General features: G+C 58.7%; 1 protein-coding gene across 1 annotated transcript in view; it reads left to right on the top strand.

The window, feature by feature from the left end:
• FBN3 (fibrillin 3) overlaps positions 1–19,163 on the top strand; it is a 75,913-nt gene that overhangs the window by 42,333 nt on the left and 14,417 nt on the right. The window contains 29 exon segments of the mRNA XM_041460740.1: positions 191–316; positions 1,362–1,487; positions 2,845–2,964; positions 3,404–3,541; positions 3,814–3,864; positions 4,169–4,294; positions 5,526–5,753; positions 5,861–5,986; positions 6,395–6,523; positions 8,118–8,243; positions 8,655–8,780; positions 9,095–9,217; positions 9,486–9,611; positions 9,714–9,839; positions 10,247–10,369; positions 11,011–11,133; positions 11,852–11,977; positions 12,332–12,454; positions 12,730–12,852; positions 13,509–13,670; positions 14,240–14,308; positions 14,532–14,657; positions 14,978–15,103; positions 15,448–15,597; positions 15,852–15,923; positions 16,767–16,892; positions 17,119–17,244; positions 18,282–18,407; positions 18,994–19,110. Coding sequence (XP_041316674.1) covers positions 191–316; positions 1,362–1,487; positions 2,845–2,964; positions 3,404–3,541; positions 3,814–3,864; positions 4,169–4,294; positions 5,526–5,753; positions 5,861–5,986; positions 6,395–6,523; positions 8,118–8,243; positions 8,655–8,780; positions 9,095–9,217; positions 9,486–9,611; positions 9,714–9,839; positions 10,247–10,369; positions 11,011–11,133; positions 11,852–11,977; positions 12,332–12,454; positions 12,730–12,852; positions 13,509–13,670; positions 14,240–14,308; positions 14,532–14,657; positions 14,978–15,103; positions 15,448–15,597; positions 15,852–15,923; positions 16,767–16,892; positions 17,119–17,244; positions 18,282–18,407; positions 18,994–19,110 — 3,615 coding nt within the window.

Here is a 19,163-nt window from a genome sequence, read left to right as displayed (position 1 = left end):
GTCCAAGGCCAGGCTGGACAGGGCTTGGAGCAGCCTGGAATGGTGGAAGTGGAACGAGATGGGCTTTAAGGTCCCTCCCAACCCAGACTATTCTGTGCCTCCGTGATTCCTGCAGCGAAGAGCCAGGGGTGGAAGGTTTCTGCCTTTGCATTTGCTGGGCTCCAGCTCACGTGCCTCTTTTCCCTGTCAGACATCAACGAGTGCGCCCTGAACCCCGACATCTGCCCCAACGGGATGTGCGAGAACCTGCGGGGCAGCTACCGCTGCATCTGCAACCTGGGCTACGAGTCCGACCCCACGGGCAAGAACTGCGTGGGTGAGTCAGGGCTGGCACTCAGGGGTGCAGGGCTCAGTCAGGGCTGGCATTCCGGGGTGCAGGGCTCAGTCAGGGCTGGCACTCTGGGGTCAGTCAGGGCTGGCACTCATGGGTCAGTCAGGGCTGGCACTCAGGGGTCAGTCAGGGCTGGCACTCAGGGGTGCAGGGCTCAGTCAGGGCTGGCACTCAGGGGTCAGTCAGGGCGGGCACTCAGGGGTGCAGGGGGTCAGTCAGGGCTGGCACTCAGGGGGTACAGAGGGTGCCAGGCACCTCCAGGAGCTGCTGCAGCACTGATCCCCTTCAGCGTCATCCAGATTCACCCCAGGAGCTGGACTGGGGGGAGAAGGGGAAGGGTGGAAGCTGGAGAGCTCGTGGGGTGGGATAAGGAGAGTTCAGTGGGGAAAGGAAAACAAGGAATTCGTTCCCTGCCCCTCGTGGGTGGGTGATCAGCACCTCCAGGAGAGCAGGGGCAGCTCTGATTTGTGCTCTGGGGGCAGGGGCAGGACACAGGGAATGGCTGGAGCTGTGCCACGGGGGTGGGATGGAGATCAGGGAAAGGTTCTGGGAACTTGGGGTGGAGATCAGGGAAAGGTTCAGGGATTTGGGATGGAGATCAGGAAAGGTTCAGGGATTTGGGATGGAGATCAGGAAAGGTTCAGGGATTGGGGGTGGAGATCAGGGAAAGGTTCTGGGAATTTGGGACAGAGATCAGGGAAAGGCTCAGGGATTTGGGATGGAGATCAGGGAAAGGTTCAGGGATTGGGGGTGGAGATCAGGGAAAGGTTCTGGGAATTTGGGACAGAGATCAGGGAAAGGTTCAGGGGTTTGGGATGGAGATCACGAAAGGTTCATGGATTTAGAATGGAGATCAGGGAGAGGCTCAGGGATTTGGGACCGCTCTGGGACAGGCTGGGATTGTTGGGGTGCCTGTGCAGGGGCTGGGGTTGGATCTACGATCCCGTGGGTCCCTCCTGCGACTGCGTGGGGGGAAATTAACCCTTCCCAGCCCAAAGCAGCTCACGGGTGCCACGTCTGCCCCCCCCAGATGTGGACGAGTGCAGCGTCAACCGGCTGCTGTGCGACAACGGGCTGTGCAGGAACACCCCTGGCAGCTACACCTGCACCTGCCCCAAGGGCTTCGTGTTCCGCACCGAGACCGACACCTGCGAAGGTAACGGGGCCGGGGCAGCCCCAGCACCTGAGCTCCTGCCTGGGGCTGTTGTGATAAGGCACGAAATGATGACACAGACACTGCTGCTCTCGAGGGGAACGAAAAGAAGCACCTTTATTTTCTGACTCTAACATTTATAGTTTTCCAAAGGTGACAGTGGATTGGAGGGTGACAGTGCCACCTCTCCAATGCCACTGGACAGACCAAGGGTCCATCAATTCTCTCTTCTTCCATGAAAGAATGCAAAACATAGGTTATTTACAGAACTGTGTGTGAGAAAGTTTGTTGAAAGAATGTAAACATCAGAAGGCTTAACAAAGTCTTACAAAATCAGGGCGACATGGGGCCAGCCCCGCTGCAAATCCCTGCTCCCCTCCCTCTGCGCTGCAGCAGCCGCGCCGTTGGGGTTCGGGGGGGTTTAACTCATTTTTAGGGTTTTTTTCCTGTGGTTTTTGGTGATATTTCACACTGGGTTTAAAGCAGAGTGGACACCTGACCTCAAAACATCCCAGCCTGGAAACCAGAGCAATTTCCTCCAGGGCCATAAAATTTGAGCTTGAGGCCTGACCGAAATTGCAAGGTTTGGGGATTTTGATTGAAAGGCTGTGATTTGGAGGAGGAGAAATGGTTTCCTGTGTGCAGAGGCCTCAAATATTTGAGAACTGGCACTTTGCACACAAGTGCCCCAACCACCCTCAATCCAAATAATTTTTTTTTAATTTTGTATTTTTTTATATTGCTATTAAGGCTCTCTATGTTACCTGTTTATATCTATAATTTATATATTTATATGGAATTTTTATATAATTAATAATTTATTATTTATGTAATATATTATGTAGTATTTATTACATTCTATATTATATTATTATACAATATATAATATATATAATATATTATATATAATACAATATACAACATATAGCATATAGCATATAATATATAGTATATAATATATAGTATATACTTTATAATATATAATTTATATAACATGCCATATATGTTATATATTTATTATATATATTAATATATATATTATATTAGTATATGATATGGTATTTTAATGTTCTGTATCACATTATTATATCACAATATGTTTATATATTACATACTTTATATATTTATATATTTTTATATTTATATACATATATATTTATATACACATATATATTTATATATTTCAACATATTTTAGATTTTATTTTTCCATTTAAAACAACGTAAAAACCAATTTAAACCCACCACTCTTCACTCTCTGTGCTCTCACCTCCTCCAGTTTGTGTCCCCCCAAGGCCGTGTCCCTGTCACACCCCCCAGTGACCTTTGTCCCCTTGTCCCCTTGTCGCTTGTCCCCGCAGACATCAACGAGTGCACGTCCAACCCGTGTGTGAACGGGCTGTGCCGGAACAACGCCGGCTCCTTCGCCTGCGAGTGCTCCCCGGGCAGCAAACTGGACCCCAGTGGCACCATCTGCGTGGGTGAGCAGGGCCAGCTGCTGCCAGGCCCGGGTGGCACTGCCAGCGTCACCCCACACCGTCACCTGGCCTGGCACAGGGACAGGAATTCCACAGGGCAGCGATGGATGGGATGCTGGGGGGGAATTCCTGGCTGGGAGGGTGTTGGGGCCCTGGGATGGAATTCCCAGAGCAGCTCTGGCTGCCCCTGGCTCCCTGGCAGTGCCCAAGGCCGGGCTGGAGCAGCCTGGGATCAGGGGAGGTGTTCCCATGGCACGGGTGGCACTGGAAGGGTTTTGAGGCTCTGGGGACCAGCCTGGTTTGTGGGAACAGCCTCATCCAAAGGGATCAGCGACTCCCAGGAGCAGTGGGGAGGGACAGCTCTTCCCAGCTGCCTCTCAGGGCTTCCAGCCCGGGGCTGGGGGCACGGAGCAGCCCCTGAGCCCCCGGTGTGTCCCTGCAGACAGCATGAAGGGCACCTGCTGGCTCAACATCCAGGACGGGCGCTGCGAGGTCAACATCAATGGGGCCACGCTGAAATCCGAGTGCTGTGCCACCCTGGGGGCAGCCTGGGGCAGCCCCTGCGAGCGCTGCGAGATCGGTGAGGCTCTGCCAGGCTCTGCCAGGCTCTGCCAGGCTCGGGCATTCCCGAGGAAATGCTGGAGTGGGGATGGAGATCAGGAGCAGGGGAAAATCCCCAGAGGGTGCTCGGGCACTGGCAGCGCTCTCAGGGACAGGGTGGGGTTGGTGGGGGGCTGTGGAGGGTCAGGAGTTGGGCTGGATCATCCTGTGGGTCCCTCCCAGCTCTGGGTATTCCATGATTCTGCGGGAGAGCTGGAAGGGTTTCCTTGCTGACATCCCTGTCCCTTGCAGACACCGCCTGTCCCCGGGGGTACGCCCGCATGAAGGGGGTCACCTGCGAAGGTAAAGTGCTGCAGGAATGGAAAACTGCTTTTCTTGGCAATGTGATCTTTGTTCTCCTGCCTCTCCGAGTCTTGGGGGGGATCTCCACTCTCCGGCCCTTTGTCTGTCTGTCTGTCTATGTCTGTCTGGGTGTCTGTGCCCAGATCCCGGCTCTGTTTCTGCCCAGTTTTCCTGGCTAAGTCGCCCCTTGGAGCCCGGTGGGCAGCTCTGGGCTCCTCCCAGCTCCTCCAGGAGCCCCTTGAGGCCCCCCTGGCCGTGCCCCCGTGCCATCCCTCACCACCCCTCGCCCTGTGCCACCCCCCAGACGTGAACGAGTGCGAGGTGTTCCCGGGCGTGTGCCCCAACGGGCGCTGCGTCAACTCGGCCGGCTCCTTCCGCTGCGAGTGCCCCGAGGGGCTGACCCTGGATGGCACTGCCAGGACCTGTGTGGGTAAGGACACCTCCTCCACCCGGATCCTGCCCTCCCGGTTGCTCCCTCCCCCACCAGGAATTTTTGGGAATTCAGTCATACTTGAAAGACCCCAAAAAAAACCTCCCGGCTGAACCAGAGTTTCGTGTCCCCAAGTCCAGCCCGTAACGGCATTGTCCTTCTTGGGTGGGCTTCAGGAGTGGCCAAATAACCTCAGGGGTTAAGGACATGGCCCAGCAGCCCCCAAAAAAACCCCTGGGCACCCAGTGTCACACTCCTGCCCTTTGTAGGGGCCACCTGTGCTTGCAGCACCGTGTTCAAGGAAAGCCTGGATGTGGCACTCGGTGCCACGGGCTGGGTGGCAAGGTGCACTTGGGTCACAGCTGGACTCCACGACCTCAAAGGTCTTTTCCAACCTAAATTCTGGGGTTCTGTGGAGCTCCATCCTCTGGCCCTGTTGCCAGCAGTCCATGCTGTGGAATCCCTCCCCAAAAAGCTTTTCTCACCCCTGTGTTGGAGAACACCCTGTCACCCTTGCAGCAAGAATGACACAAGAGCAGATGAATGACCCAAACACAAGAGGAGAAAAGAAGGGTTTATTGCAAAAGAATCTTCAGTTTTTATAGACTGATACAATACTTGATTCCACTTGATTGGCTAGTTAACAAAAAACACCTTTCTCACACACGGTCCTTGAGAAGAACAGGAAAACAACTTTTCAACTGAATTTCAATTTCAATTGAATAATTCAATTTCAATTTCAATTGAATAATTCTTGTGGAAAAACACCTTAAAACAAGTTACCACGTTCTTACAACTCCCTAAAAATTCTCACAAGCCATCACTGTGAGAAACTTGCCATTTCTCTCTCCTTGCTGGCTGGCACCCACAACACCCCATGGCCAAAGCCACCCCCAGCCCGTGTGTTATTACAGGACACAAAATAAAAACACAGACACGTAGCTCTCTCAAGGGTAAAAAGAGAATTTTAGATTTCTGATCCAACATTGACAGACTTTCAAAAGTGACAGTGGATTGGAGGGTGACAGTGCCACCTCTCCAATGACACTGGACAAACCAACCGTCCATGAGATTTCTCCTCCTCGAAAGAACGCAAAACAATAAATTATTTACATAAAGCTTGTGAGAAAGCTCGTTACAAGAACCTAAACATCCGAAGGCTTAGACAAATGTAACCAGGGCCCCGAGGCCGTGGCGGGCAGCAAAGCCGTGCTGTGTGCTGTGTCCCCAGACGTGCGGGTGGAGCAGTGCTACATGCGCTGGGACGAGGACGAGTGCACGGAGCCCCTGCCCGGGAAATTCCGCATGGACATGTGCTGCTGCTCCGTGGGCTCGGCCTGGGGCTCCGACTGCGAGGAGTGTCCCCGCGCCGGCTCCGCCGAGTTCAAGGCGCTGTGTCCCCGCGGGCCCGGCTTCGCCAACCGCGGCGATGTGCTCTCGGGGCGGCCCTTCTACAAAGGTGAGGGGTGCTCTGCTCGGGCTCAGGGGGGCTCTCAGCTCCAGCTGAGGGGGGTTCACGGAGAGCCCACCCACCTCGATGGATGTCTCTGGTGCCCCCCCCCTCAGATGTGAACGAGTGCAAGGTGTTCTCCGGGCTCTGCACGCACGGCACCTGCAGGAACACCATCGGCAGCTTCAGGTGCATCTGCGGCAATGGATTTGCTCTGGATGCTGAGGAGAGGAACTGCACAGGTGAGGGACCCCCCCCTCTGGGTTGTTGCTGCTGCTTTTGGGGGGCTCAGAGGGATGGGGATGCCCAGAGGGGTCCCTGCCGTGGGGAGGACCATGAGCAGGAGCATCAGGGCCAGGGTGGACGGGGTTTGGAGCAGCCTGGGACAGTGGGAGGTGTCCCTGCCCATGGCAGGGGTGGCACTGGGTGGGATTGAAGGTGCCTCCAACCCAAACCATCCTGGAATTCCATGATTCCACAAGGCTCCTCCTGCCTGTGGGGTGAAGGCTCTGCCCCGCCCTAGGGCGCAGCCTCTCCCAGGATGGGGAATTCCTTTTCCTGCTGGTCCCTGCTGTGCCTGCAGGCAGCCCAGCGCTGGCTCTGGCCCTGCTGGTGGCCTGCCCTGCCCCAGTGCCTGTCCTTGTCCCCAGACATCGACGAGTGCCGCATCTCCCCCGACCTGTGCGGGCACGGCTCGTGCGTGAACACCCCGGGCAGCTTCGAGTGCGAGTGCTTCGAGGGCTACGAGAGCGGCTTCATGATGATGAAGAACTGCATGGGTGAGCGAGGCTGAGCCCCCCAGGGCACCTGCTGACCCTCCTGGCACGGGGCAGGGCCCTGGCACAGGGCAGGGCACAGCCAGAGCTGCCCAGCTCCCCAAACACTGCACGGATCAAGCCCTCCACGGGGAGCTCTGGGACACCCTGTGCCCCCTTCCACCCTCTCAGTTCTAGGGGCTCCCTTCCTTCACCTGCCCTTTTGACCTCCCTTTATCCTCACACAGTCCCTTACAGCTCGTCCTGTCTGCCCAAGGCTTGTTTTTATTCTGTCAGAGTCTCATCTGTTTTCAATTGAATAATTCTTGTTTGGAGCTTAAAAAATCCCATCAGTGACCTCAGTACCTCAGTTTGTCTCCAACAGCACAGCCAGACTCCTGCTGTCCTCTAATTCCTGGCATTCCACGTTCCTGTCCTCTGTCCAGCCAGACTCACTTGTCTCACTGACCTGCTCTTAATATTCTGCTTTGGCTTGGACTTTCAAACCACTTCAAGCCATGATTCAACACCATCTATTTATTTTTCATGTTTTATTCTCTGTGCTCTTTAAAATAAATCACTGCCCCTGGCAGGGACTTTGTCTTTTCCATACAATTTGCAGCGTGGGTTTCCACAGCTCCCAGTGATCATCCTCCTCCTCCTGCTCCATTTCTGGGACCTGGGGATGTCACAGTCCTCACCCATGACCTGCTGCCTTCTTGCAGTAGTTGTATTTCTAATCTTTACAGAAGGATATAAATTTCGTTGTTCTTTTTTGAAATTTAATGCTCACTCTTACTTGTCCAATTCCACTTTATCCTTTTTTTTCTGGGTGACAGGGAGCTGAGTCATCTCACCCCAAAGGGGGTGGTGACGTTTTGTCATTCCCTGTGGTCAAGGATTAACTTCTTCCCACCTGTGTTTGGCAAAAGAATTTGGCTTCAGCCTCCTGAGGGAGGAATTCTTTCCAGCCCTGGGCAGGGGACAGCAGCCTGGGATTCACCAGGAACAGGCTCCCACTGAGCTGGGGGTGTTTGGTAGGGCCCTGTCACCCCCATTTTCAGGTGTATCTCAGCCCTCTTTACCTGAAAATCTCATCAGTGTTTTAGGCAAGTCAGGGAAAATAACCCGTTCTTAACTTCAGTGCTGGAGCCAGGAAAATAAACATGAGTGGAAAACGAGTTTATAAAATACATCCAACCTCAGTCCCTTTCTGTGCTGTCACTGAGGGGCTCTTGGGCTCTGCTGAGGTCGAGGCACGAGCTGGGATTTCCCAGTGCTCAGACTCCAACCAGGAGACCACTGGAGCCAAGCCCAGCTTTCCCTGCCCTGCTAACCCTGTGATATTCCTTGTTAACCCTGTGATATTCCCTGTTCTGGGATCCCAGCCCTGCACTCCCTGCCCTGTTAACCCTGGGATATTCCCTGTTAACCCTGTGATATTCCCTGTTCTGGGATCCCAGCCCTGCACTCCCTGCCCTGTTAACCCTGTGATATTCCCTGTTCTGGGATCCCAGCCCTGCACTCCCAGCCCTGTTAACCCTGTGATATCCCCGTTTTGGGATGTTCCTCCAGTGGAGAAGCCTCTGGAAGGCACCAATCCCATTTTCCCGTGCAGACATCAACGAGTGCGAGCGGGACCCGCTGCTGTGCCGGGGCGGGATCTGCATGAACACCGACGGCAGCTTCGAGTGCATCTGCCCCCCTGGGCACGAGCTGACAGCCGAGGGCAACACCTGCATTGGTGAGGGGCACAGCAGGGAATGCCCACAGGGAGAGCTCCTGCAGGGCTGTGGGTATCTCCTGCCTGTCCTGTACGTCCCATCCCTGGAGGTGACCACGGGCTCGGAGCAGCCTGGGCTAGGGGAAGGTGTCCCTGCCTGTGTCCCTGCCCATGGATGGTCCTTCAGGTCCCTCCCACCCAAAGCCTTCTGTGTTTCCATGTTAAGTGTGTCTAGCTCGTCCAAGAGGAGCTCATTCCAAGACCAAGATCTCCTCCAGACCGAGCTCATTCCCAGCGTTTTGTTGCATTGGTGTTGTTCCTTTTGCTGCTCCCTTTGGACCAGTGGGACAAATCCAGTTTGGACACCCAGGGGTGGGCACCAGGTGATGGCCTGAGCAGGGCTGGCTGCTCCAAGTGCTCTTGTCCCCTCAGACATCAACGAGTGCTCCCTCAGTGACAACCTCTGTCGCAACGGGCGCTGCGTCAACGTCATCGGCACCTACCAGTGCTCCTGCGACTCGGGCTTCCAGGCCACGCCAGACAGGCAGGGCTGTGTCGGTGAGTGCTGCTCCAAAGGCTCCCTCCAGCACCTCGGGGTGAGCCCAGAACCCTCCCAAACACACAGGCAAACAGGGAATGTCCTGGCCGAGTGACAGCCAGATCTGTGCTGCTGGCACAGGGACTGTCACCGGCTGCGAGGGCACTGCCAGGGGCTGGGCAGAAGGGATGAGGGCTTCTCTTGTGGCTGGGGGAGATTTGTGTTCTCTTCTCCCACCCAAACTGCTGCTGGACCCTCGTCTGTGCAGTGCCAGGGGTTGGGCTGGGTCCCTGTGGGTCCCTCCCAGCTCAGGGCGCTGTGTGCCTGTCCCCAGACATCGACGAGTGCACCATCACCAACGGGGGCTGTGACACCCACTGCTCCAACTCCGAGGGCAGCTACGAGTGCAGCTGCAGCGAAGGCTACGCCCTGATGCCAGACAAGAGGTCCTGTGCAGGTCAGTGCCCACCTTGGCTCTTGCTGCCCCAGCATGGCTCTGTGTCCCCCACAGCTGGCTCCAGGATGAGGGGATCTCTGTGTCCCCCACAGCTGGCTCCAGGATGAGGGGGTCTCATTTTTAAGTCCCTTCCAGAGAAAGGATTTTCCTGGGTGGATAATTTTGCTTTGCACTGCCACATCCAGCCGTTCACAATCTGGGGTTTCCTCCTTCCCCCTCGTGCTCCAGCTTTCACTGTGTTGACCTTGGCATGGTCTCCCCTGTGCAGATATTGATGAGTGTGAGGATAACCCTGAGATCTGTGACGGGGGGCAGTGCACCAACATCCCCGGGGAGTACCGCTGCCTCTGCTTCGACGGCTTCATGGCATCCCTGGACATGAAGACCTGCATTGGTGAGGCCCTGGCTGTGCCCTGGGCGTGTCCCAGCTCTGCCTCCTGTCCCCAGAGCCACGCTGGCGTCCTCGGGGTGTCCCATGGGTGGTTTTGTCCTGCAGATGTGAACGAGTGCGACCTCAACCCCAACATCTGCCTGCACGGCGAGTGTGAGAACACCAAGGGCTCCTTCATCTGCCACTGCCAGCTGGGCTACTTTGTCAAGAAGGGAACCACGGGGTGCACAGGTGGGAGCTCAGCACGCCTGCAGCTGGGGCTGCCAGTGAGAAAAAACAGGAAACCCCTCCCAGAGCTGCCCTGGAGAGAGCCCCACCCCGGGGTGCTGTGTGGGGATGCTGTGGGATGTGCTGGGCAGGCACAGAGGGCCAGGACCCACCTTGTGGGCCATCATCTCAGGTGATGGCCAAGCCAGGAGCTTGCCCTTCCTCCTGCACGTTTGCCAGGGCTGAGCTCCTCAGCTGCAGGGTCCAACCCCAGGCAGCCTCTCCCCAAAGCCTTGGGAGCTGCAGGTGCCCAAACCCCAGAGCGGGATCAGCCCGGGCTCGGAGCGGGATCAGCCCAGGCTCAGCCCAGGCTCAGCCCTGCTGTGCTGGGGGAGCTGAGCTGTGCCAGCCCTGCTGTCCTTCCTCTGCAGACATCGATGAGTGTGAGATTGGGGCCCACAACTGTGACATGCACGCGTCCTGCATCAACGTCCCCGGCAGCTTCAAGTGCAAGTGTCGCTCGGGCTGGCTCGGGGACGGGCTCAAGTGCAACGGTGAGTCCTCCCCAGGGCAGGGACATCCCTCTGCAGCTGCTCTGCAGGCACCTGAGAGGCTGGGCTGAGCTTCCACTGCAGCACCAGGGGATGGAGGGCTTCAGCCTGGAGGAAAGGAGGCTCAGAGGGGACAGCTGGGGGTCAGACTCTGCTCCCAGGGGACAGCAGGACAACAGGGAATGGCCTCAGGATGGGCCAGGGGGGGTTTAGGTTGGATGTTGGGAAAATGTCTTTGTGGAAGTGTCCAGCTCTGGCCCAGTCACCATCCCTGGAGGGGTTTGAAGCCATGCAGGTGTGGTAGTTGGTGACATGGTCAGTGGCTTGGCAGTGTCCTGGTGGTGGCCACAGAGGCTCTCAGGGATGTATTGAAACCTCCAAGTGCCCAGACAGTCTCCTGGGCCATTTGTGTGCCCCTGCAGCTGCTCAGGCTCAGGGCAAAGCTGAGAAAAGGCCAGGCTGGATGGGCTTGGAGCAACCTGGGCTAGTGGAAGGCATCCCTGGGGCTGGAACTGGATGATCCTTAAGGTCCTTCCCACCCAAACCACTCTGTGCTTCCATAAGTGAGCCCAGCTCATCAGTCAGCCCAAGATTCATTCCAGACTAGCCAGGCCAGGCACTGACAGGCTGTTATCCATGCCTAGACCTGGATGAGTGTGCAACTGAGGAGCACAAGTGCAACCTGAACGCCAACTGTGTGAACACTCCTGGCTCCTACCGCTGCGCCTGCCGCGACGGCTTCAACGGCGACGGCTTCTCCTGCTCAGGTGAGCCCAGGCTGGCACAGCAGCAGGGCTGGCACAGGGACCAGCCCCTCTCCTGGCCTGAAAAAACAGGTGTCTGCTTAAGGAAGGCAGGAGCCTCCACTGAAATGGGAAATGTAAACCCCCACTCCACCGAGCTGTTATAATTTTGAAATTAAGTGTAAAGATGTGGGAGTAGGAATAACAGGTGTTTACTAGGGAAATTAAACCCAAAATCTCCGATTATATCCAGGAAGGAATGCTTGGCTCCTCCCCTGGGTGGAGCATCTCCCAGTGGGATGATGGAATTTTATCAGCCATGCACTGACACTCACTGGCCCATTAACAGAAGATAATTAATAATTAATGGCCCATTAAGAGCAGAGATCTCCTGGAGGGAGGATTGGCTGTGGAAGAGATAAAGAGAACTGCCCAGTGAACAGGAGATACCTGCCCCACCTCTGACAGAGGAAGTAGAGCACACACACAACCTTTGAATCCAGGACAGCCCCTCTGAGCCACCAGCCTTGCTGGGTGCTGCCTTGGCTGGGGGTCCCCGAAGCACAGGGCAGCCCAGTCTGTGCCACAGACACCTCCAGCAGGATCCAGCACCTCCTCACAGGGCTCTGGGGAGGCTCAGGGCCATGGCAGCAATTGCAGCCTCCCAGCAGAGGGTGGGCATGCTCCTGGGGTCCCCTGGGCTGGCTGAGGGCAGCCCCCAGCCCCGTGTCCCTCCCTGCAGACGTGGATGAGTGTGCAGACAACGTGAACCTGTGTGAGAACGGGCAGTGCCTCAACGCCCCCGGCGGGTACCGCTGCGAGTGCGAGATGGGCTTCAACCCCACCGAGGACAGCAAGGCCTGCCAGGGTGAGTGCCCGGGCTCTGACCCCCTCCTGGCCCTCTCTGTCCTCTGCTGGCACCTCCTGAGCCTCCTGCTGGTGCCAGGCTCCTGAGGTGCCACCTCTGCCACTGGCAGCGCTCGGTCCCCAGCCTTCAGAGAGGTTGGGCTGAGCCTGGATTCCTGCAGAATGGAAAGCCAGGAGAGCAGGGCTGAGGGGAGACAGTGGGAGAGGCAGCCCAGCTCCCCCAGGAGATTGTCTCAGATGCCACCAGGACCATCCTGGGCTGGGTTGGTCGCAGCTGGGAGGAGGTGGGAGCAGGAGCAGCCTGTCGTGGCCCTCACCCTGCCACAGCCTGTCCCCAGCTGTCCCTGTTTTGCAGACATTGACGAATGCACCTTCCAGAACATCTGTGTCTTTGGCACCTGCCAGAACCTGCCCGGGATGTTCCGCTGCGCCTGCGACGATGGATATGAGCTGGACAGGAGTGGGGGCAACTGCACAGGTCAGGGCTCCTGGCTGCTGCTCGGGGCTCTGCTGGGCTCAGCTGGCACCATCCTTGGCAGCCTCAAAGCAATCCGTGATCCCTGGGGTGTCTTTGCTGCTGGGGGTGGCTCTGCTCCTCCTCTGGGCAGGGAGCTGGGGGTGGCACAGGGCAGGGGGTGTTCTGGAGGGGGCACCGTGGGCTGGGGATACACCTGGGCACAGAGCTCAGGCTGGGCTGGGCTCTCCTGGCGGTGCTCACCTTGATCCTCAGCGTCCGTCTGTCCGTCCTTTCAGACATCAACGAGTGTGCAGACCCTGTGAACTGCATCAACGGGCTCTGCGTCAACACCCCGGGCAGCTACCTGTGCAACTGCCCCCAGGACTTCGAGCTGAACCCCACGGGGGTGGGCTGTGTGGGTGAGTGCGACCTCCCACCCACCCAGACCCACCCTCGGGGTCCTTCTTGCTGGTCCTGTGTAGCTGGAGCTGGGCACAGAGAGGGTGGCTGTCCCTGCCTGGCTGTCCCCCGTGGGTTTAACCCAGGTGCTGTGGAGTGTGGAGTGTGCCCCAGCTGGTGTCACTGTCACCGCTGTGGGTGCCCCTCTTGTTGCAGCCGTGTTGCTCCAGGGCAGCTCTGGAGCTGTTTTTATTCCCTGGCAGTGCCCCAGGCCAGGTTGGATGGGGCTTGGAGCAGCCTGGGGCAGTGGAAGGTGTCCCTGCCCGTGGCCAGGATGATCCTTCAGATTCCCTTCAGCCCAAACCATTTGGGATTCCATGATCCCACCCAGCTCCCGGCACAGGGCCCCAGTAACCCCCAATTTTTCCTTATCCCTGGAAGATTTCCCATTCCTTTGCCGCCCATGGCAGGGTGTGGAACGGGATCACCTTCAAGGTCCCCTCCAACCCAAACCATCCCATGATTCCATTCCTCCCACACCCCAAGCCCGGCAGGGTGTGGAACGGGGTCACCTTCAAGGTCCCCTCCATCCCAAACCATCCCATGATTCCATTCCTCCCACACCCCAAGCCTTGCAGGGCAGGTTCCTTTGCTCAGCAGCCCTGTGTCTGTGCAGATACCCGCGTTGGGAATTGCTTCCTGGACACGCAGGACCGAGGGGATGGGGGCATCTCCTGCAGCGCCGAGATCGGCGTGGGGGTCACTCGTGCCTCCTGCTGCTGCTCCCTGGGCCGTGCCTGGGGCAACCCCTGCGAGCTCTGCCCTCCAGCCAACACCAGTGAGTGGGGAAAAGCTTGGCATGGACACGGGTGGGAAGGAGGGAAGAGGGGCAGGGTGGCTCCCTGGTGGATCCTTGATCCGGATTGGAGGTGCTGAGTTTGGGATTTGCTGCTCCATCCATCCATCCATCCATCCATCCATCCATCCATCCATCCAGGTCAGGGCAGAGAAGAAGTGGGGTGGGGGAGGCCAGGCTGGGATCTTTCATTCCCAGTGCAGTGGGCTGGAGGGGGGGAATGTGGAATTCCCCCTTGGAAGGGAGGGCAGGCTGTGGGATGGCTCAGTTGGGGATGGGGATGGAGCTGCTCCAGCAGAGGTGAAGTGGGGTGGGGGAGGCCAGGCTGGGATCTTTCATTCCCAGTGCAGTGGGCTGGAGGGGGGGAATGTGGAATTCCCCCTTGGAAGGGAGGGCAGGCTGTGGGATGGCTCAGTTGGGGATGGGGATGGAGCTGCTCCATGCCAGCCCTGGCCACAGCCCCACGGCTGCTCCTGCTGGGCTTCTCCTGGCTCTGCCCACCCTCCTGCTCCCCGGGAGCCCCTCAGCCCCCCCGCTGCCTCTCTCCACAGCCGAGTACAAGACCTTGTGCCCTGGGGGAGAAGGCTTCCGGCCCAACCCCATCACTGTCATCCTGGAGGGTGAGTTATCCCTGTTCCCTTCCTGAGGGACGGGGTGCTGGGGGATGCCAGCCCTGTGGCACACTCTGTGCCATGGCCCTGGGTGCCCGCTGACCCCCAAGTGATGGGCACAAAGTGTGGCTCTCCTTGGCCGTGCTCTGATCCAGAGCGGGGCTGGGCTGAGCTCTCTGCAGCTGGGGGGTGGCACAGGCAGTGAAAATGTCCCACTGCTGTCCCCCCTCAGACATTGACGAGTGCCAGGAGCTGCCAGGGCTGTGCCAGGGTGGGAACTGCGTCAACACCTTCGGCAGCTTCCAGTGCGAGTGTCCCCTGGGCTACTACCTCAACGAGGACACCCGCATCTGCGAGGGTACCGGGCTGGGGACAGGGCTGGGGACAGGGGTGGCACCTGCTCCAGGGGCTGGGGACAGGGGTGGCACCTGCTCCAGGGGCTGGGGACAGGGGTGGCACCTGCACAGGGGTGGCACCCTGTGTGTGTGCCAAGGTGATGGCCGTGTGCCAGCTGCCCAGGAATGGTTGGGAACATCCCTTCCCCTTTCCTTTCCACATTCCCTCATCACAAACCTGTCCCTGTGCCAAACCCACCCATCCCTCGTGCCAAGCCTACCCCCGACCCACCTCGTGCCCTTCTCCACCCGTGCCCAGTGCTCTGCCTCCTTTCTCCCACAGACATTGATGAGTGCTCTGCCCACATCGGGATCTGTGGCCCTGGCACCTGCTACAACACCCTGGGCAACTACACCTGCGTGTGCCCCCCCGAGTACATGCAGGTCAACGGGGGAAACAACTGCATGGGTACGGCCCTGGGATCATGGGGAGGGCTCAGATCCACGGGGAATGGTCCAGATCTCTGGGGAGGGGGCTGGCACTGCCATCCCAGAGGGGCTGTGCCAAGGGGATGGATCAGAAGTGCTGGAAACAGGGGCTGGGATTCAGAGCTGGATGTTTCACTCAGGGCTCTGCTCTGGGTGACAGACTGGGCATGGTTTGGGCTCCATTTGGAGATCTTCCCTCCTGTTCCTGGGGCTGGCAGTGCCATTCCTGGGGCAGGCAGTGCCATTCCCAGGGCTGGCAGTGCCATTCCCGACGCTGGCAGTGCCATTCCTAGGGCTGTCCCTAGCCTGGCACTGCCGTTGCAGACATGAGGAAGAGCGTTTGCTACCGCAACTACAACGACACCTGCGAGAACGAGCTGTCCTTCAACATGACCAAGAAGATGTGCTGCTGCTCCTACAACATTGGCAAGGCCTGGAACAAACCCTGCGAGCCCTGTCCCACCCCTGCCAGCCGTAAGTGCCCCCACAGGGTCCCTGTCCCACCCCTGCCCACTCTAAGTCCTTCCCGTGTGATCCCTGTCCTGTCAATTTTCCCATTTTCCCATGAAATTTGGGGCATGGGCAACAACAAAGTAAATGGGGAGAAAGGAGAGCGCTCTGGAGGTGACTCCAAGCACAGTGGGGAGCCCCTGGTGCCCCTCAGACCCCAATTCCAGCACTCTTGGCCCTCCCTGGGCACTGCCATGACCTCGGTGTTCCCTTTCCAGCCGAGTACCAGATCCTGTGTGGGAACCAAGCCCCCGGATTCATCATTGACATCCACACAGGGAAGCCCATTGGTGAGTGAATCCTGCATCCCCACCGGGCCAGGGCTGCTCCTGTCATCCTCTGTGAGCTTCCCACTTAGGGAATTAAAGGCTGGGGCAGGGAGAAGAGGCTTCAGCAGGGACTGAAGAGGGGGAGATGAGTTAATCTTCTCTTCCTGGGAAGGAAGTGCGACACAGGGAGTTGGTGGTGGGACCCCAGAGCCATCCCAGTATTCCAGTGACCCCCTGGGCTCCCCATTTCCAGCCTGCTCCCAGAGCTGAGCTGTCACTGCAGGGACACACTCAGAGCAAGCAGGGGCCACGTCCTGGGGGGAGCCTTCCCAAAACGTGTCAGCAATCCCACGCTCCGAAAACTTGTGTGGCTCTGCTGCATTCCCAAAATTCTGTGGAGCAGCCTGAGGCTGGCATGACCTGCAGGGTTCATCCTGCACCACCCAAGGGCTGCTTTCCTGGTGGCCCTTTCCCTCTGATCCTCTGTGGGGAATGGGAGCGTTCTCCCAGCATTCCCGGGATGCAGAGGGGGATGCTGATGTTGTGGAGCATTCCCGGGATGCAGGAGTGGGATGCTGATGCTGTGGAGCATTCCTGGGATGCAGGAGTGGGATGCTGATGTTGAGGAGCATTCCCGGGATGCAGAGGGTGGGATGCTGATGCTGTGGAGCATTCCTGGGATGCAGGGTTGGGATGCTGATGTTGAGGAGCATTCCCGGGATGCAGAGGGTGGGATGCTGATGCTGTGGAGCATTTCTGGGATGCAGGGTTGGGATGCTGATACTGTGGAGCATTCCCGGGATGCTGATGCTGTGGAGCACTCCCGGGGTGCCGGGCTGGGACGCTGATGTTGCATTGCTGCAGATATCGATGAGTGCAGCGAGATCCCCGCGATCTGCACCAACGGCGTGTGCATCAACCAGATCGGGAGCTTCCGCTGCGAGTGCCCCATCGGCTTCAGCTACAACAACATCCTGCTCATCTGCGAAGGTACCGCCTCCCCGCGGGAATTCCGCTCCTCCCGCCCCGGGACACGGCCCGGGGGCTGCCGGCAGCTCCAGGGGGGATTTTCGGGATGTCCTGCACAGCACCGGGAGTTGCGCTCCCTGATCCCGCTGCTCCTTCCCGGGCTGTTCCCGCCGGGAGCAGCGATCCCAGCCCCGCCTCGGCCCATCCCGGTGCCATCCCGGTGTCCCTGTGCCCTCTGTCCCCGCAGACATCGACGAGTGCAGCAGCGGGGAGACGCTGTGCCAGCGGCACGCCGAGTGCGTCAACATCCCGGGCAGCTTCCGCTGCGAGTGCGCCACCGGCTACCGCCTGTCCCCGGGGGGCGCCTGCGTGGGTAAGGGACACAGCTGGGCACAGCTGGGCACTCCTGGGCACAGCGGGGACACTCCTGGGACACACCGGGCACAGCTGGGCACTCCTGGGCACAGCGGGGACACTCCTGGGACACACCGGGCACAGCTGGGCACTCCTGGGCACAGCGGGGACACTCCTGGGACACACCGGGCACAGCTGGGCACTCCTGGGCACAGCGGGGACACTCCTGGGACACACCGGGCACAGCTGGGACACAGCTGTGATACACTTGGGCATGGTTGGGACACACCTGGGACACACCTGGGCACAGCTGGGCACTCCTGGGAGACACCTGGGCACACCTGGGAAACACTTGGGCACACCTGGGCACTCCTGGGAGACACCTGGGCACACCTGGGACACACTGGGCACACTGGGCACAGCTGGGACACACCAGGCACTCCTGGGACACAGCTGGGTACAGCTGGGACACACCTGGGAAACACCTGGGACACACCGGGCACAGCTGGGCACAGCTGGGAAACACTTGGGCACAGCTGGGGCACACCTGGGACACACCTGGGCACAGCTGGGACACACCAGGCATTCCTGGGACACACCTGGGTACAGCTGGGACACACCTGGGACACACCTGGGCACAGCTGGGACACACCGGAGCACAGCTGGGACACACCTGGGACACACCTGGGAAACACCTGATCACATCTGGTCATACCTGAGCCACTCACATCTGAAAAACATACCTGGGACACACCTAGTCCACACTCAGTCATACCTGATCACACCTGGGCACACTTGGGAAACACATCTGGGACACACCTTGTCATACCTGAGCCACTCACACCTGAGAAACACACCTGGGACACACCTAATCACACCTGGGACACACCTGGGACACACCTGAGCCCACACCTGATCACAGCCCCCTTTTTTCGGGGATGACAGCCCATAAATCTCATTGTCTGTCAAGTCAGCTCTCCGAAACCGTGGGCAGGGCTCTGCTGTCCCCAGCTGTCCCTCCCTGCCCCTCACCTGCACCCCTGGGCTCCGTTCCAGGTCGCAACGAGTGCCAGGAGATCCCCAACGTGTGCAGCCACGGCGACTGCGTGGACACCGAGGGCAGCTACGTGTGCATCTGCCACAACGGCTTCAAGGCCACCGGGGAGCAGACCATGTGCATGGGTCAGTGTCACCCCCCGGGTCAGTGTCACCCACCCCGGGTCAGTGTCACCCGCCTGAGTCAGTGTCACCCCCTGGGTCAGTGTCACCCGCCTGGGTCAGTGTCACCCTCCCGGGTCAGTGTCACCCATCCTGGGTCAGTGTCACCCCACTCCAGTCAGTGTCACCCATCCTGGGTCAGTGTCACCCCCCCAGGTCAGTGTCACCCATCCTGGGTCAGCGTCACCCACCTGGGTCAGTGTCAGGCATCCCAGGTCAGTGTCACCTCCCCTGGGTCAGTGTAACCCATCCTGGGTCAGTGTCACATCCCCCGGGTCAGTGCCAGCCACCCTGGGTCAGTGTCACCCTGCTTGGGTCAGTGTCACTCCCCCCAGTCAGTGTCACCCACCTGGGTCAGTGTCACCCACCCCGGGTCAGTGTCACATCCCCTGGGTCAGTGTCACACTCAGTGTCACTCCCCTGGTCAGTGCCACTCCAGGGGGACACAAGTGCCACTCCAGACCGCTGCCAAGGACAGCCGAGTGTCCCGCCAGGCTGTCCCTGTGCCCTGCCACCACCTGTCCTCTCAGGCGTGTCCTCGTCCCCGCAGACATCGACGAGTGTGACCGGCAGCCCTGCGGCAACGGGACCTGCAAGAACACCGTGGGCTCCTACAACTGCCTGTGCTTCCCGGGCTTCGAGCTCACCCACAACAACGACTGCATGGGTGAGTCCCCGGGCCCCGGGGACACCGGGCTCACCGGGCCGGGGTGGCCGCAG

This window comes from Pyrgilauda ruficollis, unplaced genomic scaffold (assembly GCF_017590135.1).
Source record: "Pyrgilauda ruficollis isolate IOZ18807 unplaced genomic scaffold, ASM1759013v1 scaffold148, whole genome shotgun sequence".
Lineage (NCBI taxonomy): Eukaryota > Metazoa > Chordata > Aves > Passeriformes > Passeridae > Pyrgilauda > Pyrgilauda ruficollis.
This window is presented reverse-complemented; position numbering and strand designations above follow the sequence as displayed.